A 22,796-nucleotide genomic window follows, 5' to 3' on the forward strand; every position below is an offset into this window, starting at 1 on the left:
TAGAAGGCGAAGAAGACGGCGAGATATGGAAACATTGCACACTTTGAAAATGCTGAGGTCATGCTTTCTACATCCGCGTATCTTCTGGCTGCCCAATCCTGGTGGCCAGGAAGGATTCAGATGATTATTAACAAGACACGAAAGAAAACTGTTGAAATGTTGCACTGAGCTGACTAACTCTCGCGGTTTGGCAGAATCATGTCTTAAAACGTCCTCAAATCTGTTCAGACTGGATAGATCAATGAATGAATGACGTTTCCAATTGGAAATATCAATTGCATTGCCTTATGGGCTATTTAGCCTTGAGTGAGGAGCGACTGCAGGTGCCGGTCTTTCTGTAGGTCTGGAGTCAGGATGGTAATGCTATCAGGGAAGATCAACAGGAGAGTGATGGAAACGGTACAGTACAAAGCGGACTCCTTGCTCAAAACATCTTCGTCGGTAATATGCAGAACTAAACATGATTTTGCAAGTACTAACATCACTTTATTTGGATGAATGGTACATAGTTTTTGGAAAGTAAATAAATAGGTTGGGTTCATGTCACATTTCTAATGCTTTGGGTTTGATATTTTATTCACGTATTGCGTTATATCTAAAAGCATTGCTGTGTATTTGACCATATCTGTTTTGATGGGTAGAATAAGCCACATTTGCTAGGCTGATGTGGTTATCTTGAATAGCCGAATAGATGTAGCTGGATTTAAAGAAAAATCTAATCCTGGCACGGCTGCTGCTGGTTGGGAAAGAATATAACTCCGTTTTGCAGTAGTGATTTATTTTAACACGGTTACTGTGTGGTCAAACTCCACACGCAGAGCCTGCTTTTGGGTAATTGGCTGAATTGTGTCTAACTTTTAAACACTGAACAATTGTTTTTTACAGATCAAGGGCTTCGACCCAGACATTTTCACCATGGACTCAATGAATTGATCATGAGGACGAGAAAATTCTGTGATTATTCACTTCAACTCTCCTGGACTATGGACGGTGAAGCGTTCACTTCCACGCTGCTACCGGTAGGAGGCGCAGTCCACGAGGGAGTGACTCTGGAGCAGAAAACCACTTTCGCTTTTGTCATCTTTCTCTTTATCTTCTTGGGAATCCTCATCGTAAGGTGCTTCAAGATCCTCCTGGATCCGTACAGGAGCATGCCCACGTCAACATGGGCAGACGGGCTGGACGGATTGGAGAAAGGACAGTTCGACTATGCATTGGCCTGAAAGGGGACTTGTGATAAAAGTGACTGATGGATTCCAGGGTATCAGCCCGTCCCCAGTCTGTGACATGAAACATGCATCGCCAGCAGGCTCTTTCACGGACAGTGGACACTTTCAACGTCGAGAACGCCTCCGTGATGCCATGCAACTCCTGGACATGATGTTTGATTATTTGACAAGAATGGTGCAAACTACAATGTTTAAGTCCTAAAAATGAGAAAATGCTGTCAGCCTCTTATGTAATCCCGATGTTGTCTTTCTAATACCGGTTGGCATTGCAGAAATGAAAATAATATTGGATATAACTTACACGTATAAGTGAGAAACTTCAGAGATAAAGTAATCTGAGGGGCGGGGAAGGGGCCCAGGATAGCTACAGGGATTAAATTCTATGGCCTCCTCACAAAAGACTTCTTTCTACGCATTATAGATAAGCATTTGGCGGATTTGCACTATATACGCAAAAACGTAACTAACACAATTTAATGTCATTCAATTACAGAAGAACATAAGAATTAGGAACAGGAGTAGGCCATCTAGCCCCTCGAGCCTGCTCCGCCATTTAACAAGATCATGGCTGATCTGGCCGTGGACTCAGCTCCACTTACCCGCCCACTCCCCGTAACCCTTAATTCCCTTATTGGTTAAAAATCTATCTATCTCTGACTTGAATACATTCAATGAGCTAGCCTCAACTGCTTCCTTGGGCAGAGAATTCCACAGATTCACAACCCTCTGGGAGAAGAAATTCCTTCTCAACTCGATTTTAAATTGGCTCCCCCGTATTTTGAGGCTGTGTCCCCTAGTTCTAGTCTCCCCGACCAGTGGAAACCACCTCTCTGCCTCTATCTTGTCGATCCCTTTCATTATTTTAAATGTTTCTATAAGATCACCTCTCATCCTTCTGAACTCCAACGAGTAAAGACCCAGTCTACTCAATCTATCGTCATAAGGTAACCCCCTCATCTCCGGAATCAGCCTCGTGAATCGTCTCTGTACCCCCTCCAAAGCTAGTATATCCTTCCTTGAGTAAGGTGACCAAAACTGCACGCAGTACTCCAGGTGCGATCTCACCAATACCCTATAGAGTTGCAGAAGGATCTTCCTGCTTTTGTACTCCATCCCTCTCGCAATGAAGGCCAACATTCCATTTGCCTTCCTGATTACCTGCTGCACCTGCAAACTAACTTTGTGGGATTCATGCACAAGGACCCCCAGGTCCATCTGCACCGCAGCATGTTGTAATTTCTCCCCATTCAAATAATATTCCCTTTGACTGTTTTTTTTCCCAAGGTGGATAACCTCACACTTTCCGACATTGTATTCCATCTGCCAAACCTTAGCCCATTTGCTTAACCAATCTAAATCTCTTTGCAGCCTTTCTGTGTCCTCTACACAACCCGCTTTCCCACTAATCTTTGTGTCATCTGCAAATTTTGTTACACTACACTCTGTCCCCTCTTTCATCTATGTATATTGTAAACAGTTGTGGTCCCAGCACCGATCCCTGTGGCACACCACTAACCACCAATTCCCAACCCGAAAAGGACCCATTTATCCTGACTCTCTGCTTTCTGTTTGCCAGCCAATTCTCTATCCATGCTAATACATTTCCTCTGACTCCACGTACCTTGATCTTCTGCAGTAACCTTTTGTGTGGCACCTTATCGAATGCCTTTTGGAAATCTAAATACACCACATCCATCGGTACATCTCTATCCACCATGCTCTTATATACTCAAAGAATTCCAGTAAATTAGTTGAACATGATTTCCCCTTCATGAATCCATGCTGCGTCTGCTTGATTGCACTATTCCTATCTAGATGTCCCGCTATTTCTTCCTTAATGATAGTTTCAAGCATTTTCCCCACTACAGATGTTAAACTAACTGGCTTATAGTTACCTGCCTTTTGTCTGCCCCCCTTTTTTAAACAGAGGCATTACATTAGCTGCTTTCCAATCCGCTGGTACCTCCCCAGAGTCCAGAGAATTTTGGTAGATTATAACGAATGCATCTGCTATAACTTCCGCCATCTCTTTTAATACCCTGGGATGCATTTCATCAGGACCAGGGGACTTGTCTACCTTGAGTCCCATTAGCCTGTCCAGCACTACCCCCCGAGTGAGAGTGATTGTCTCAAGGTCCTCCCTTCCCACATTCCTGTGACCAGCAATATTTGGCATGGTTTTTGCATCTTCCACTGTGAAGACCGAAGCAAAATAATTGTTTAAGGTCTCAGCCATTTCCACATTTCCCATTATTAAATCCCCCTTCTCATCTTCTAAGGGACCAACATTTACTTTAGTCACTTTTTTCCGTTTTATATATCTGTAAAAGCTTTTACTATCTGTTTTTATGTTTTGCGCAAGTTTACCTTCGTAATCTATCTTTCCTTTCTTTATTGCTTTCTTTGTCATTCTTTGCTGTCGTTTAAAATTTTCCCACCCTTCTATTTTCCCACTAACCTTGGCCACCTTATACGCATTGGTTTTTAATTTGATACTTTCCTTTATTTCCTTGGTTATCCACGGCTGGTTATCCCTTCTCTTACTGCCCTTCTTTTTCACTGGAATATATTTTTGTTGAGCACTGTGAAAGAGCTCCTTAAAAGTCCTCCACTGTTCCTCAATTGTGCCACCGTTTAGTCTGTGTTTCCAGTCTACTTTAGCCAACTCTGCCCTCATCCCACTGTAGTCCCCTTTGTTTAAGCATAGTACGCTCGTTTGAGACACTACTTCCTCATCCTCAATCTGTATTACAAATTCAACCATACTGTGATCACTCATTCCAAGAGGATCTTTTACTTGGAGATCGTTTATTATTCCTGTCTCATTACACAGGACCAGACCGAAGATAGCTTGCTCCCTTGTAGATTCTGTAACATACTGTTCTAAGAAACAATCCCGTATGCATTCTATGAATTCCTCCTCCAGGCTACCCCGTGCGATTTGATTTGACCAATCGATATGTAGGTTAAAATCCCCCATGATTACTGCCGTTCCTTTTTCACATGCCTCCATTATTCCCTTGATTATTGCCCTCCCCACAGTGAAGTTATTATTTGGGGGCCTATAAACTACACCCACCAGTGACTTTTTCCCCTTACTATCTCTAATCTCCACCCACAACGATTCAACATTTTGTTCATAGGAGCCAATATCGTTTCTCACAACTGCCCTAATATCATCCTTTATTAACAGAGCTACCCCACCTCCTTTCCCTTCTTGTCTATCTTTCCGAATCGTCAGATCCCCATGTATGTTTAATTCCCAGTCTTGGCTACCCTGCAACCACGTTTCTGTAATGGCCACCAAATCATACCCATTTGTAATGATTTGTGCCGTCAACTCATTTACTTTATTTCGAATGCTGCGCGCGTTTAGATAGAGTGTTTTAATAATAGTTTTTAAATCATAATTTTTAGTTTTGACCCCTCCTGCAGCTCCTTTATATTCAGTGGCCCTTTTTGTTTTTTGCCTTGGGTTTCTCTGCCCTCCTCTTTTACTCATCTCCTTTCTGTCTTTTGCTTTTGTCTCCTTTTTGTTTCCCTCTGTCTCCCTGCATTGGTTCCCATACCCCTGCCATATTAGTTTAACTCCTCCCCAACAGCACTAGCAAACACTCCCCCTAGGACATTGGTTCTGGTCCTGCCCAGGTGCAGACCGTCCGGTTTGTACTGGTCCCACCTCCCCCAGAACCGGTTCCAATGCCCCAGGAATTTGAATCCCTCCCTGCTGCACCATTGCTCAAGCCACATATTCATCTGAGCTATCCTACGATTCCTACTATGACTAGCACGTGGCACTGGTAGCAATCCAGAGATTACTACTTTTGAGGTCCTACGTTTTAATTTAGCTCCTAGCTCCTTGTAGGACCTCATCCCTTTTTTTACCTATATCGTTGGTACCAGTGTACACCACGACAACTGGCTGTTCACCCTCCCTTTTCAGAATGTCCTGCACCCGCTCCGAGACATCCTTGATCCTTGCATCAGGGAGGCAACATACCATCCTGGAGTCTCGGTTGCGGCCGCAGAAACGCCTATCTATTCCCCTTACAATCGAATCCCCTATCACTATCGCTCTCCCACTCTTTTTCCTGCCCACCTGTGCAGTAGAGCCAGCACGGTGCCATGAACTTGGCTGCTGCTGCCCTCCCCTGATGAGTCATCCCCCTCAACAGTACTCAAAACGGTGTATCTGTTTTGCAGGGGGATGACCGTAGGGGACCCCTGCACTACCTTCCTTGCACTGCTCTTCCTGCTGGTCTTCCATTCCCTAGCTGGCTGTGGACCCTTCACCTGCGGTAGGACTAACTCCTTTGAAAGACTTGCTGGGCTTCTCTAGCATTCCTGGTGCTGGACTTGAATTTGACACACGCTGTGATACAGCTTTCAATTTGATCTCGTATTTATGAACCACTGAATGGAGAGAAAGAACGATTTTATTTCAGCATGCCAACCTTGCATCTTTCTATGAATCAATAAGTGTAAAATAAAACCCAACATCGATCGCTCATAGCATTTAGATTGTGCGTCCTGGCTCTGACCTTCGAATCCTGAATTCCAATCGGTAATAGACCAACGTTTTCCCCCTTTCGTCACCCTGTAGCTGACTGTCACTATGAATGGAGGCCTCCCAACAACATAACATAAGAACATAAGAATTAGGAACAGGAGTAGGCCATCTATCCCCTCGAGCCTGCTCCGCCATTCAACAAGATCATGGCTGATCTGGCCGTGGACTCAGCTCCACTTACCCGCTCCCCATAACCCTTAATTCCTTTATTGGTTAAAAATCTATCTATCTGTGACTTGAATACATTCAATGAGCTAGCCTCAACTGCTTCCTTGGGCAGAGAATTCCACAGATTCAAAACCCTCTGGGAGAAGAAATTCCTTCTCAACTCGGTTTTAAATTGGCTCCCCCGTATTTTGAGGCTGTGCCCCCTAGTTCTAGTCTCCCCGACCAGTGGAAACAACCTTTCTGCCTCTATCTTGTCTATCCCTTTCATTATTTTAAATGTTTCTATAAGATCACCCCTCATCCTTCTGAACTCCAACGAGTAAAGACCCAGTCTACTCAATCTATCGTCATAAGGTAGCCCCTTCATCTCCAGAATCAGCCTCGTGAATCGTCTCTGTACCCCCTCCAAAGCTAGTATATCCTTCCTTAAGTAAGGTGACCAAAACTGCATGCAGTACTCCAGGTGCGGCCTCACCAATACCCTATACAGTTGCAGAAGGACCTCCTTGCTTTTGTACTCCATCCCTCTCACAATGAAGGCCAACATTGCATTCGCCACCCTGATTACCTGTTGCACCTGCAAACTAACTTTTTGGGATTCATGCACAAGGACCCCCAGGTCCATCTGCACCGCAGCATGTTGTAATTTCTCCCCATTCAAATAATATTCCCTTTTACTGTTTTTTTTCCCAAGGTGGATGACCTCACACTTTCCGACATTGTATTCCATCTGCCAAACCTTAGCCCATTCGCTTAACCTATCTAAATCTCTTTGCAGTCTCTCTGTGTCCTCTACACAACCCGCTTTCCCACTAATCTTTGTGTCATCTGCAAATTGTGTTACACTACACTCTGTCCCCTCTTCCAGGTCATCTATGTATATTGTAAACAGTTGTGGTCCCAGCACCGATCCCTGTGGCACACCACTAACCACCAATTCCCAACCCAAAAAGGACCCATTTATCCTGACTCTCTGCTTTCTGTTAGTCAGCCAATTCTCTATCCATGCTAATACATTTACACTGACTCCGCGTACCTTTATCTTCTGCAGTAACCTTTTGTGTGGCACCTTATCGAATGCCTTTTCAAAATCTAAATACACCACATCCATCGGTACACCTCTATCCACCATGCCCGTTATATCCTCAAAGAATTCCAGTAAATTAGTTAAACATGATTTCCCCTTCATGAATCCATGCTGCGTCTGCTTGATTGCACTATTCCTATCTAGATGTCCCGCTATTTCTTCCTGAATGATAGTTTCAAGCATTTTCCCCACTACAGATGTTAAATTAACTGGCCTATAGTTACCTGCCTTTTGTTTGCCCCCTTTTTTAATCAGAGGCGTTACATTAGCTGCTTTCCAATCCGCTGGTACCTCCCCAGAGTCCAGAGAATTTTGGTAGATTATAACGAATGCATCTGCTATAACTTCCGCCATCTCTTTTAATACCCTGGGATGCATTTCATCAGGACCAGGGGACTTGTCTACCTTGAGTCCCATTAGCCTGTCCAGCACTACCCCCCTAATGATAGTGGTTGTCTCAAGGTCCTCCCTTCCCACATTCCTGTGACCAGCAATTTTTGGCATGGTTTTTGTGTCTTCCACTGTGAAGACCGAAGCAAAATAATTGTTTAAGGTCTCAGCCATTTCCACATTTCCCATTATTAAATCCCCCTTCTCATCTTCTAAGGGACCAACATTTACTTTCGTCGCTTTTTTCCGTTTTATATATCGGTAAAAGCTTTTACTATCTGTTTTTATGTTTTGCGCACGTTTACCTTCGTAATCTAGCTTTCCTTTCTTTATTGCTTTCTTAGTCATTCTTTGCTGTCATTTAAAATTTTCCCAATCTTCTATTTTGCCACTAACCTTGGCCACCTTATACGCAACAAAGCTGAGAAGTACACACGTATCTCACTGAGCAAAATCCAAACTGTTTCGGTCAAGTTGGCAGAGATTTCGGGACCCTCCAGTTTACATTGGTGGCCAGCCAAAACCAAGAAGTCTACCAGCATACCAGTAAACTTCCTATAATGCTTGCCCAGCCAAGATTGCCCTACCAATTAGGCTTTTGGGATCAAATGTATTTATTTATTGTCTTATAACACTCCTGTGAATCGCCTTGGGACATTTTACTACGTTAAAGGTGCTATATAAACACAAGTTGCTATTGTTGTTGATGTTTCAGGTTATCTATAGCCAAATGGGAAGAATCCCACTCCCAGTGGTGGGCCTACACCTGCAGGTTCTGTCTGTGTGGCAAGGCTGGCTGGTCATTCATCAACAATGTTACAGAGTCTGCTAGGCTTGCTTGGCTCAGGTACTGGACTACCAAGTCTGCCACATTGGACTGGTTCAGTTCGGAACTTCCATCATCACATATATTATCTTGGAGTCATTTTGAGCCCACGGAGACCCTACTTGCCTGCCACCCCTCTCTTCCCCTACCCCAAGAAGCATAGTTGTCAGTTTGTCATTAGGTAATTAACAAAGGAAGTTTTGAGCCTTTGCAGGACAGGCAGCATGTCTCTGGGGGTGGGAGCTTCTCACATGTAGCATAGTGAGCAGCACTACTATAAAATAACGGGGGTGCTGTGTCTGTCCCTGCTGTAACCAAGGCGATGCACTCACTGATATACCCCACATGAGCCATTCCATCTGGTGGAAAGTTCTTACTGTGATGAACCCAGGATCTGCCCAGTTCCAATTCGAGAGAAATGTTCTCTTTTTATATAAAATATTAGTTAGCTCAAAATGGGCAAATTGTAATTAGTTTCTGTAAACTGCTAGCTGTAAAGACTTTGCTGCTGCTTTTCTGTCAGTAAATGAATATACACCACAGCAGCTGAAGTGATTACACTGTCAAATTGCATCAGAAATTTGCTGCAGGCTGCAAGGACTTTTGATTGCTCTGTCGCTCTTTGAACTAAAGCTATTCAAGTTACAAATAGTTTATTGAACAAAAGATGAGTTTTTTTAGTTTCCTGTCAGATTCGTATAGTTGTTTAGGACCAAATTATGTGTGTTGCATAATAAATGTTAGTAGATGCAAAATCTACCAGGTGATATAAACAATTACTATGGATCACTTACCTCTACAACAAGGACTGATCCCCATCCAGGGCCCCTAGCGAGCAGCGGTGCTTGCACAGAGCACTGGTGCAGAAATCGTCAGGCCATAGTATCTGATTTTGTCGAATCATTTAATGATAAAATAAACTGTTCACAATAGGATAAACTGTGCATAGTCCATGAAAGGGGTGAGCATAATGGACAAATTACTTTTCTTTTGTTCCATCCTTTCTTCATCTTTAAACTGCATAAAAGATCGAGAAAATATAAAAAGTTATAAGATCGTGAGATACTCTGTAACTCAAAAGGAATTTATAGAGTTAATGTTAACATGGTACCATCAGAGAAGGAGATGACCATTACTCCAGATCGCTATAGTGCAGTATGTATCATATAGTTTGGTGTCATTACTGCAATGGGATTTTGAACTTTTGACTTTGCTGATGTTTCCATGATAACCACAAACAACCTATTCTTTTAATATCTTATTTATATACACACACATACAAGTCTCAAAAGGGCATAGTACTAGTTTTTACATCTGGTTGATGTGGTTTAGAAACATAGAAACATAGAAAAAGGAGCAGCAGTAGGCCATTCGGCCTTTCGAGTCTGCACCGCCATTCATCATGGCTGATCCTCTATCTCAACACCATATTCCCATTTTTTTCCCCATACACCTTGATGCCTTTTGTTTCTAGAAATCTATCTGTCTCCTTCTTAAATATATTCAGTGACTTGGCCTCCACGGCCTTCTGTGGTACAGAATTCCACAGGTCCACCACCCTCTGAGTGAAAAAATTTCTCCTCATCTCGGTCCTAAATTTCCTACCCCGTATCCTGAGACTGTAACCCCTTGTTCTAGACTTCCCAGCCAGGGGAGACATCCTCCCCACATCCAGTCTATCCAACCCAGTCAGAATTTTATATGTTTCAATGAGATCCCTTCTCATTCTTCTAAACTCTAGTGACTACAGGCCTAGTTGACCCAATCTCTCCTCATACGACAGTCCTGCCATCCCAGGAATCAGTCTGGTGAACCTTCTCTGCACTCCCTCTATGGCAAGTATATCCTTTCTTAGGTAAGGAGACCAAAACTGCACACAATACTCCAGGTGCGGTCTCACCAAGGCCCTGTATAACTGTAGTAAGACATCCTTGCTCCTGTACTCAAATCCTCTTGCAATGTTTTGGTTTATAACATAGGCTGAAATTGCCCCTTTGCACAGAGCAACTTAGCGCCACCGGCTAATGGGCTTTCACACAGGCTAGGTGGCCAAAGTGCTTCCCTCGGATTTGCCGCAGGGGCTCGGAGTGCACAATGGGCTTAACGCCGTGCCCTGCGATTAGCGCAGCAGCACAGCGCTCGCATGGGAATGACGTAATCGCCATGCACGCCGACCCCTTATTGCCCTGCGCCGACCCCCTTGCACTCCGTGGGGGAAATTGCCTGGCGGGGGCGAGGTCGGCACTGGGCGATGCCACTGACAGCTTCTTGGTATGAGAAGCTGTGGTGGCTGTGGCGCCCCGGCTGCCCTTAAAGGGGAGGTGGTGCCACCGTGGCCGCCATCTTCTTTGTGTCATAGTGACATAGAAACATAGAAAATAGGTGCAGGAGTAGGCCATTCGGCCCTTCGAGCCTGCACCACCATTAAATATGATCATGGCTGATCATGCAACTTCAGTACCACATCCCTGCTTTCTCTCCATACCCCTTGATCCATTTAGCCATAAGGGCCACATCGAACTCCCTTTTGAATATATCTAACGAATTGGCCTCAGCAACTCTCTGCGGTAGAGAATTCCACAGGTTCACAATTCTCTGAATGAAGAAGTTCCTCCTCATCCCGGTCCTAAATGGCTTACCCTTTATCCTTAGACTGTGACCCCTGGTTCTGGACTTCCCCAACATCGGGAATATTCTTCCTGCATCTAACCTGTCCAATCCCGTCAGAATTTGATATGTTCCTATGAGATTCCCTCTTATTCTTCTAAATTCCAGTGAATATAAGCCTAGTCGATCCAGATTTTCTTCATATGTCAGTCTTGCCATCCTGGGAATCAGTCTGGTGAACCTTCGCTGCACACCCTCTATAGTAAGAATGTCCTTCCTCAGGTTAGGAGGCCAAAACTGCACTCAATACTCAAGGTGTGGCCTCACCAAGGCCCTGTACAACTGTAGTAAGACCTCCCTGCTCCTATACTCAAATCCCCTCGCTATGAAGGCCAGCATGCCATTTGCTTTCTTTACAGCCTGTTGTACCTGCATGCCAACCTTCAATGACTGATGTACCATGACACCCAGGTCTCATTGCACCTCCCCTTTTACTAATCTGTCACCATTCAGATAATAATCTGCCTTCCTGTTTTTGCAACCAAAGTGGATAACCTCACATTTATCCACATTATACTGCATCTGCCATGCATTTGCACATTCACCTAACCTGTCCATGTCCCTCTGCAGCCTTCTAGCGTCCTCCTCGCAGCTCACACCGCCACCCAGCTTAGTGTCATCTGCAAACTTGGCGATATTACACTCAATTCCTTCGTCTAAATCATTAATGTATATTGTAAATAGCTGGGGTTGCAGCACTGAATCCTGCGGTACCCCACTAGTCACTGCCTGCCATTCTGAAAAGGACCCGTTTATTCCCACTCTTTGCTTCCTATCTGCCAACCAATTCTCTATCCACGTCAATCCCATGTGCCTTAATTTTGCACACTAATCTCTTGTGTTGGACCTTGTCAAAAGCCTTTTGAAAGTCCAAATACATCACATCCACTGGTTCTCTCTTATTCACTCTACTAGTTACATCCTCAAAAAATTCTAGAAGTATTGTCAAGCATGATTTCCCTTTCATAAATCCATGCTAACTTGGACTGATCCTGTGACTGCTTTCCAAATGCGCTGCTATTTCATCTTTAATAATTGATTCCAACATTTTCCCCACTACCGATGTCAGGCTAACCGGTCTATAATTCCGTTTTCTCTCTCCCTCCTTTTTTAAAAAGTGGGGTTACATTAGCTACCCTCCAATCCATAGGAACTGAACCAGAGTCGATAGAATGTTGGAAAATGACTACCAATGAATCCACTATTTCTAGGGCCACTTCCTAAAGTACTCTGCAGTTGGCCAGACAATGGCAGCTGTTATTTTGGCTGGGCCGCCAACAGGCAGGCAGGCACCCCCTATTGGGTGCTGGGCCACTGGCCGGGTCGAGACTCTCCCTGGTGGCTCAATGGGCGGCACCGAATGTGCTGCTCAGATAACAGTGGTCCTCCCCTTTAAGGGACGTTATGATGTGGCGGTATGATGTGCGGAGCGTGGCGCTGAGTGCCACAAGAATGCATGGTTATGGCTCCCAGCAGTTTTTTGCTTTAACGAGCTCAATTCCGCGCCGGGGTCGGTGCTTTCCACGCTGGCACAAAAAAACAGGGATTCCGAATTGACCACTCCAAACCCAAGTGGCCATTTTCAGCCCCTTGAAGTCTGGTTTATTGTCACAGTATATTTTTGAAGGGGATAAAGTATTTTGACATGGTAATGCCTTGATTTAAAAGTTGTTAAGCAATCATGTACCACAACAGCCCTTCCTGTAATATCAGCAGGATGGGTTTAGGAAAGAAAATTGCTTGCTTTCGATCAGAAAAATCAATTAAGTTAAAAATGCTTTGAACCAGGTGTGAATGTAATGTAACATCTATTGTGGGATGAAATTGTGATCATTGGCCTAAACCCACACAATGTACAGAGGGCACAGTAGTGCAGTGGTTATGGTACTGGACTCGTAATCCAGGGTACGTTAGTTCAAATCCCACTGTAGCAGTTTGAGAATCTGGAATTAAAAAAGATGGGATCAGGAAAAAATTACCATAAGCTGTCAAATTATCATAAAAACCTAACTGGTTCATTAAATTCCTTTAGGGAAGGCAACATTCTGGGGGACAAATTAGGTGCATTTGCACCTCCCGTTCGCGTCCTCTGTTTGAATGCCGGGCTGATTGCATAGGTTCACCACTCCCTTGGTGGACCAGGTAGGTCTGTTTTAAATTGCAGAGCCTGCAGCAATGGCCCTTCACTTTAAGAGAGGGAAGGTCCCTCTGAACACAGCATTAGCACCTGGCGATAAGTTGCCCGGCTTTCAAAAGTTACAGCCCCAAAACAGGGCGATAATGAATTTTTCCCCTTTGTCTTTATCTGGTCTGGCCTATGAATGACTCCAGTCCCTTAACTGCTTCAGACTCTTAACTGTTCCTTGAAGTGGCCTAGCAAACCACTCAATTGTATCACACTGTTCAAGAAGAAAGCCCACCTTCTCAGGACAATTGGGGATGGGCAATAATTTGACCAGAAACTTAACTGGACCAACCACATAAGTACTGTGGTGACAAGAACAGGTCAGAGACTGGGTATTTTGCGGTGAGTGTCTCACCTCCTGACTCCCCAAAGCCTTTCCACCAATCTACAAGGCACAAGTCAGGAGTGTGATGGAATACGCTCCACTTGCCTGGATGAGTACAGCTCCAATAACACTCAAGAAGCTTGATACCTTCCAAGACAAAACAGTCCACTTGATTGGCACCCCATCCACCACCTTCAACTTTCACTCCCTTCACCACTGACGCACCGTAGCTGCTGTGTGTACCATCTATAAGTTGCACTGCAACAACTCGCCATGGCTTCTTCGATGACACCTCCCAAACCCACGACCTCCACCATCTAGAAGGACAAGGCACTTGGGAACACCATCACCTCCAAGTTCCCCTCCAAGTTACACACCATCCCAACTTGGAAGTATATTGCTGTACCTTCATAGTCGAAATCCTGGAACTCCCTCCATAACCGCACTGTGGGAGTACCTTCACCACATAAACTGCCGTAGTTCAAAAAGGTGGCTCACCACCACCTTCTCGAACGTAATTAGGGATGGGAAATAAATGCTGGCTTTGCCAGCGACGCCCACATCCCATAAATAATTTTTTTAAATGCTGGCCTTGTCAGAGATGACCACTTCCCAAGAATTAATTTTTTAAAGTGTATTTTCATTGTGTTCATCAAACCAGAATCTGACCATCTTCGAGTTAAAAGGTTGCAAATATTGTTGTTAGCCAATCAACCTTATCCAACAGACCAACTTTCAAAGCAAATGCATGTTCTTCAAAAGAAATTATGTTTGTACAAACACGGATTTTGTATGTTAGCAGTTCCGTTTGCCTTGCTCAGGAGCCCAAGAACCCCAGTATGCTTAGAATCATAGAATCTTACAGCACAGGGGGAGCCCATTCAGTCCATCATGCCTGTGCCAGATCTTTGAAAGAGCTGTCCAATTTAGTCCCACAGCCCAGCTTTTCCCCATAACCCTGCAAATCACTTCTCTGCAAATATATGTCCAGTTACCTTTTGAAAGTTCCTATGGAATCTGATTCCACCACACTTTGAGGTCATGAGTGCCAGACCTTAACAACCCTTTGTGTGAAAAAAAAATCCTTATTTCTTCTCTACTTATTTTGCCAATTATTTTAAATCTATCACTGCTGGTTACTGATCCACTTGCCAGAGGAAACAGTTTCTCCCTATTTTCTATATCAAAACCCCTCTTAATTTTGAATACCCACTATTAGATCTCCCCTTAACCTTCTCTGCTCTGAGGAGAATAATCCCAGCTTCTCAAATCGTTCCACATAACTAAAGTCCCTCATCCCTGGTATTATCCTGGTAAACTTCCCCTGTACCCTCTCCAAGGCCTTGACATCCTTCCTAAAGTGCGGTGCCCAGAATTGTACACAATACTTCAGATGAGGCCTAGCCATTAATTTGTAAAGGTTTAGCAAAGCTTCCTTGTTTTTGTATTCAATGCCCCTATTTACAAACCCAAGTATCACATACGCTTTCCTAACCCCTTTATTAACTTACCTTGTCACCTTCAAGGAATATGAACCCCAGGTTCCTCTGCTCTTGTACTCACTCAAAGTAGTATTATTTAGATTATACTGCCTTTCCATGTTGCTCCTCCCAAAGTGCATCACTTTACACTTATCTGCATTAAAGTGCATCTGCCATGTGGGTGCCCAATTCACCAGCCTGTCTATATTCTCCTGAATTCTGTTACTATCTTCCTCACTATTGCTCAGTTTTGTATCATCTGCAAACTTCAAAATAATACTCCCTATACCCTAGTCCAGATCATTTATATATACAAGAAAAGTAATGGTCCTAATACTGATCCCTGGGGGAACCCACTGCATACTTCCCTCCAGTCAGAAAAACATCCATTCATCACTATTCTCTGCCTCCTATCCCTTAGCCAATTATATACCCACGTTACCACCATGCCAATAATTCTTGTGCTAATTTAATTCTTATATAAGAACGTAAGAAATAGGAACAGGAGTAGGCCTTCGGCCCCTCTAGCCTGCTCTGCCATTCAGTAAGATCATGGCCGATCTTCTACCTCAACTCCACTTGCCTGCACTATCCCCATATCCCTTGATTCCCTTAATATCCAAAAATGTATCAATTCAATGTGGAGGCATTGAATGAAGGATTGCAGGACTTGGATGACCATCAATGCCAAACAGATTGCAAAGTATATAGAGCAGAATCTCGGAGAGACAAAAAGATGTTTTGGGAATAATGCAAGCATGCAATACAGGTATAATCATATCCATCCACCTGCACCAACATCAAATCTGGCTAGTTGGTACATTATAATTGGGGAATAGAAGATTGTCTCAAAATATAAATAGTTAAAAAAACAAAATCATTACTGATTATGGAGCAGCATTGATAGAAAAATGTGAGACACAGATCATCTGAGCCTACTGGCTGAAGCAGAAAGTTGGCACTAGATGGCAGCGGTGGTTTTCTGATGAAGATACACATCCTACTGAATATTTTTAAGCAATCCTGTTACTTCTTTTGCAGTAAAAGTGGAGTATTCTGTCCTCATTTGCGGTAGATTTCACACAGTCACAGCTCTTGCAGTCTACATACTCTGCATGATATGGTAGGTTGATGACTAAGTATGTGTCACACTCCAGGGGCTCCATTCCAGAAAGGTGCATTATTATCTATTAATGTGGCACTAATTACATAGATAGTTTAGATGAGATTCAATTCCCAGTCTAAATTTGTAGATTTTGCACAATTATTGTCTAGATATGTATGCTCATCAATTGGTGTCTGGTCCAATGAATCCTGCCCCAAATTATTTAATAATACCTCAATCAGATTTAGTCAGTCACCAAATGCTTTTAATGGTTGTAGGAAACAAAGAAATAATGGTATTCATTATAAAACAGTAAAAAAAGTTTTAACATAAAGCTACCTTTGAGTTTTAATAATCTAGTTAGATAAGTTCTAACTCAATTTCCCTTGTTTTAATTTATTGTGGATTTCATAATGCAATATGCCAGAACAATGGAGTGCGCCGACTTTTTAGAATAAAAACCGGGCCTAAAGGTTACCTTGCTATTCTCCCCTCAGCTGGAACGATGAAGGCCTTCGGCGTAGCACAGCACAAGGGGCCAGGGGGCAGAGCCAGGTCCCTGCACTGAAAACAGTGCCGGGACCTCTGCGCATGCACACTAGATTGTGCGCGCATGTGCAGTAGCTCCTCGCCCCAAATCTGTGCAGGCTGTGTGGGAGGGGCCCGAAGCACACCGTCCCTAGCCCTGGCCGAATGGGCTCCCTGCCGCAACCTGCGGGAACAGTGCCTGCCGCGTTCAGCCGGTAGTACTATAAAGAACATAAAGTCTGGAATGAGAAATGGCCATTTGAATCATCAAGCCTGCACCATCCCAAATCCATGTCTTATTATTGTATCGTGGAACAAGAAGGGAAGTCAGTGAGCATTTAGTTACACAAAGAGTAATGACGTTGTGGAAGAAGATGCTCGAGAGTGGGAGAGAGCAATAGAGAGTAATAATATAAATGAGTTTAAGGTAAGTTTCTGGAGAGAAAATGATTGAAGGGTATGGGGAAAAGATGGGTTTCTGGGGTTGAGATTATTTAAAAAGGGATGGGCTTGTTCCTAAACATGTGTCTGTTCTCCCCCACCCCATGGAGTTGTGTGTTTTTGCATTAATTTCTGAAGAAGCAATTACAATGAGCTTTCTCACAGTGGCTCAGCCATTTGGGGGTTTACAATGACAATGCTAAAAATGTATTGTTGTGCAGGCAGCTTCAAATAATTTGATAAACTATACAAAAATCACTTGAGGGTGTAAAGATTCTGTGTTACTGGATGTTTTAAAGTACTTTATGCAGCTTTTATCTCCACCTATCTGTTTCGTGTAGATTTGTGTCAGCTTACCTGGGATTCTGTAAAAGCAATCAATATGGTAAAGGAGGGGCAGTTCTGAAGCACGTCTGATTTAGCAATGCATGAAGCAGTAAGCTTGTAATCCAAGACGTATGTTCAGAGGAACTGGCTGAGATAGTCAGTTGTGATTAGGCATGTCAACAGTTAATTAGCAAATTTACTCGTCAAAAAATAGTTATGGTGTGGGATGGTGTAATCATTTTCAAAACATTATAGAGATTGATTTATTGTTTGATTTATTGATTTATTGATTTATTTATCATTTATTATTGATGATGGCTCTTTATTTATAAAAGTGAAGTGTTTAATGCTTATAAACTTCCCTCACCCCCCCCCCACCCCAATCTCTCGTTCACTGCGCCTAATTTATAAAGTGTAGGCAAGGTTTTTCTGAGCGTACAAAAATCTACACTTACTCCATTCTAAGTTAGTTTGGAGTAAGTTTTTACTGCCTAAACTTGCAAAACAGGCGTAAGTGGCTGGTAACGCCCCCTTTTGAAAAAAACTGTTCTAAAACAAACTATTCTAACTCACTCGAATTGGAGCAAACTAAATGCCGAGAATTTCAATTTCTAAGATACTCCATTCTAAACTAGTTGCTCCAAAAAAATAGGAGCAACTCAAGCCGAAACTTGAGCCCAATGAAACTTAATTAGGTATCAGCCTTGGCTCAGTGGTAGCACTTCGCTTCTGAGCCAGAAGGTTGTTACTTCAAGCCCAACTTTGAACATGTATTCTAGGCTAACTGAGGAAATGCTGCACTGTCTGAAGTGCTGTCTTCCAGATGAGATGTTGAACCGAGGCCCCATCTGCCCTCTCTGGTGGACATAAAAGATCCCATGGTACTATTCGAAGAAGAGATGGGTAGTTCTTCCTGGTGACTTGGCCAACATTTATCTAATACTTCAACTAATACCTAAAACAGGTGATCTGGTCATTATTATCCTAACCAATATTTATCCCTCAATCAACCTCACTAAAACAGATTATCTGGTCATTATCACATTACTCTTTGTGGGAGCTTGCTGTGCGCAAATTGGCTGCTGCATTTCCTACGTTACAACAGTGACTACAGTTCAAAAAAGTACTTAATTGGTTGTAAAGCGCTTTGGGACATTTGGTGGTCGTGAAAGGTGCTATATAAATCCAAGTCTTTCTTTTTTATCTTTAATTTGTGTTGGATAATGTCGTTTCCTTAAAATCTGCTCTAATTTAAATGTTTTAAAAGGTTTTCTTGTGTATTTTAAATTAATTCCACAGAGCAGATTCTGTGGTTAAAAAAATGGCAATTAACTGTACGCATGGCATCAAATTAACTTTGATGGCTCTACTAGCTTAGCTTCTTGATTCATTGGTTCCCTTTTTGATTGCAGCGAAATACGCATTACTTTATCTAGTAAAGCTTTAGGTGTATCTGTTTCTCTGGAAGATTATATTATTTTTCAATTTATTAAAAAAAAATCTAATTTTGAGCACTTAATCCTAGTATTGTCCAGTTACTATTTTTAACCTAAGTTTATTTTAAGGGATATTTTGCAGGTAACACATGACACAGATTTCCTTTGAGCTGCTCCTGCCCTCCTAACTAGAAGTGCTGCAGAAACCCCGTTTATACAGGTAAACTGGGTTTCTGCCATACTTCTGGTGAAGTTACTGCGGCAGAATGGGAGCATCCCTAAGGAAGTTCCCAGACAATGAATAAATGAAACATTGGAATGATGCGCACGGGTGATGCCAGCTGGTGGAATCCCATTGTGACATTTGATTGCTAGTATTAGTTCAGTGTGTTCAGTTTAGTTTACAGGCTATTTTTCTTTTTTAAAACCCGCTCTTACCAGATGGAACCTGCGCAGGTCCATGCTGTTTGAGTGCTTGCATTGGTCCCTCTTCTAGTTAAGTCCTGATGCCTCTCTGCCAACTTCTGAATGCTAAATTCCTAACAATGTTCTGTGTTAGGAAGGTTAAATCATAAAATTTGCCCTTAGATCCCCAGCTATATAAAGGCGCTATATAAATGCAAGTTATTCTATTTGTCAGAGGTGCTGTCTTCTAGATGAAACGTTAAACTGAGGCCCCAGCTGCCCTCTCAGGTGGACGTAAAAGATCCCACGGTACTATCCAACAGCACAATATCATCTGTGAAAAGGAGCACTGCTACTATTTCATAAATGCCCAGAAAGGACACTTTCAACCTTTTATCGTGGTATCATTGATGAAAAGAAGGAGGCAAGTCTTTCCTCACCCCTCTTTTGAGTGAGATAAATTCAGTGAATCTCCCATCTACTCTTACACAGATCTTGCATCTAAATTATTCACCCGAGATAAAATCCAAAATGTGGCCATGTCCTTCCATAGTTACCAGCATCTTGATAATGCTGCATGTGGGGCTAGGTCAAAAGGTTTTTAATCAATAAAAGGGATATAAATGGTTTACCCCTGAGCCTTATGACATTCCCCGATCTCACATTAAGCTAAAAACAGATCTATATATTCCTCAATAGTGCTCCTTTCTGATTACTGGATTACTGGCAAGTGCAGATTTGGAATTCAGCCATTCCTAATTCATGGCTCGCGCAATTTTCAATCCATTAAGTTTGATTTTCAAACCAAATTGCATGCCACAACACCTCTAAGAACCAGCTTAGGAGTTATTGATATCAGTGAGATTCCTTGGCAGTTTTCAAGCTCATTAGGATCCCCCTTCTTAATAGAACATAAGAATTAGGAGCGGAAGTAGGCCATTCAGCCCCTTGAGCCTGCTCCGCCATTCATGGCTGATCTACTACCTCAACTCCACTTTCCTGCACTATACCTATATCCCTTGATTTCATTAATATTCAAAAATCTATCAATCACTGTCTTGAATATGCTCAAAGACTGAGCCTCCACAGCCCTCGGGTAGAGAATTCCCAAGATTCACCACTCTTTGAGTGAAGATGTTTCTCCTCATCTCAGTCCTAAATGGCCAACCCCTGATTCTGAGACTGTGAACCCCGGTTCTAGACTCCTCAGCCAGAGGAGACATCCTCCCTGCATCTACGCTGTCAAGCCCTGTAAGAATTTTGTATGTTTCAATGAGATCACCTCTCATTCTTCTAAACTCTAGAAAATATAGGCCTACTTTGCTCAATCTCTCCTCATAGGACAGTCCCTCCACCTCAGGATTCAGTCTGGTGCACCTTTGTTGCACTCCCTCAATGGCAAGTATATCCTTCCTTAGTTAAGGAGACCAAAACTGTACACAATACTCCAGGTGTGGTCTCCCCAGGGCCTTATATAATTGCAGTAAGATGCCTTTACTCTTATACTGAAATTCTCTTGCAATAAAGGCCAACATACCATTTGCTTTCTTAATTGCTTGCTGTACCTGCATGTTAACTTTCAGTGACTTGTGTGCAAGGACACCCTGGCCACTCCGAACACCAAGATTTCCCAATCTCTCATCATTTAAAAATATTCTGCTTTTCTATTTTTCCTATCAAAGTGGATAACTTCGCATTTCTCCACATTATATTCCATTTGCCATGTTCTTGCCCATTCATTTAGCCCATCTATATCCCCATGAAGCTTCATTGCATCCTCCTCACAACTCACATTCCCACCTAGCTCTGTATCAACAGCAAACTTGGATATATTACATTTGGTCCCCTCATCCAAATCATTGATATAGATTGTGAATAGTTGGGGCCCAAGCACCGATTCTTGTGGCATCCCACTAGTTATAGCTTGCCAACCCAAAAATGATCCATTTATTCTTACTCTCTGTTTGCTGTCCGTTAACTAATCCTCAAGTCATGCTAGTATATTATCCCCAATTCCATGGAGTCCCAATTCTGTTCAATAATCTTTTGTGTGGCATCTTGTCGAATGCCATCTGAAAATCCAGATACATCACATCCACTGGTTCTCGCTTATCTATTTTGCTAGTTACAACCTCAAAAAAACTTTAATAGATTTGTCAAACATGATTTCCCTTTCATAAATCCATGTTGACTCTGCCCAATCCTATTATTATTTTCTCAGTGCCCTGTTACCACATAGTTAATAATAGTTTTGGCGCAGCCCTGGACAACGTGGACCACTTCCCATATCTCAGGAGCCTCTTATCAACAAGAGCAGGCATTGACGACGAGATTCAACACTGCCTCCAGTGTGCCAGTGCAGCCTTTGACTGCCTGAGGAAAAGAGTGTTTGAAGACCAGGCCCTCAAAACTGCCACCAAACTCATGGTCTACAGGGCTGTAGTAATACCCGTCCTCCTGTATGGCTCAGAGACATAGACCATGTACAGTAGTCGCTGGAGGAATACCACCAACGATGTCTCTGCAAGATCCTACAAATCCCCTGGGAGGACAGACACACCAACATTAGTGTCCTCGGCCAGATCAACATCCCCAGCATTGAAGCACTGACCACAATTGATCAGCTCCGCTGGGCAGGTTACATAGTTCGCATGTCAGACACGTCATCCCCAAAGCAAGCGTGCTACTCAGAACTCCTTCGCGGCAAACGAGCCAAAGGTGGGCAGCGGAAACATTACAAGGATACCCTAAAAGCCTCTCTGATAAAGTGCAACATCCCCACTGACACCTGGGAGTCCCTGGCCAAAGACCGCCCTAAGTGGAGGAAGTGCATCCGGGAGGGCACTGAGCACCTCGAGTCTCATTGCCGAGAGCATGCAGAAATCAAACACAGGCAGCGGAAAGAGCGTGTGGCAAATCAGTCCCACCTGCCCCTTCCCTCAACAACTATCTGTCCCACCTGTGACAGATACTGTGGTTCTTGAATTGGAATGTTCAGCCACCTAAGAACTCATTTTGAGAGTGGAAGCAAGTCTTCCTCGATTCCGAGGGACTGCCTATGATGATGATGAATAGATTCTAGCATTTTCCCTTCTACTGATGTCAGGCTGACTGTTCCCTGTTATCTCTCTCCTTCCTTTCTTAAATAGCGGGGATAAATTACCTACCTTCCAATCTGCGAGAACTGTTCTAGAATTTAGGGAATTTTGGAAGATGACAACCAAAGCATCCGCTATCTCTATTGCCACCTCTTTCAAAACCCCATCAGGTCCAGGGGATTTATCAGCTTTCAGTCCCATTAATTGCTCCAATACTATTTTTTTACTAATGCTAATTTCTTCCAGTTCCTCATTCTCGCTAGACTGTTGGTTCTCCACTATTTCCAGGAGGTTTTTGGTGTCTTGTTCCATGAAGACACAAAGTATTTGTTTAATTTCCTTATTCCCCATTTTACTTTCTCCTGTCTCAGTCTGTAGAGGATCCAGATGTACATTTGCTAATCTTTTTCTTTTTACATGCCTATAGAAGCTTTTACAGTCTATTTTTATATCTCTTTCATATTCTATTTTCCTTTTCTTTATCAATTCCTTTGCTGAATTCTAAAATGCTCCCAATCCTCAGGCTAA

The 22,796-nt window shown here is 43.1% G+C and overlaps 1 protein-coding gene across 1 annotated transcript; it reads left to right on the top strand.

Moving 5' to 3' along the window:
- Positions 1-935: 935 nt before the first annotated feature.
- LOC139227127 (cortexin-3) lies at positions 936-1,223 on the top strand. Its single transcript, XM_070858222.1, has one exon. It carries the CDS (start codon positions 936-938, stop codon positions 1,221-1,223), a length of 288 nt encoding a protein of 95 aa, XP_070714323.1.
- Positions 1,224-22,796: the final 21,573 nt, after the last annotated feature.

Source organism: Pristiophorus japonicus, chromosome 1 (genome assembly GCF_044704955.1).
Source record: "Pristiophorus japonicus isolate sPriJap1 chromosome 1, sPriJap1.hap1, whole genome shotgun sequence".
Taxonomy (NCBI): Eukaryota; Metazoa; Chordata; class Chondrichthyes; family Pristiophoridae; genus Pristiophorus; species Pristiophorus japonicus.

Bases quoted from the DNA above. Each gene is read 5' to 3' on its own strand.
- LOC139227127 (XM_070858222.1), top strand. From the start codon at position 936: ATGAGGACGAGAAAATTCTGTGATTATTCACTTCAACTCTCCTGGACT.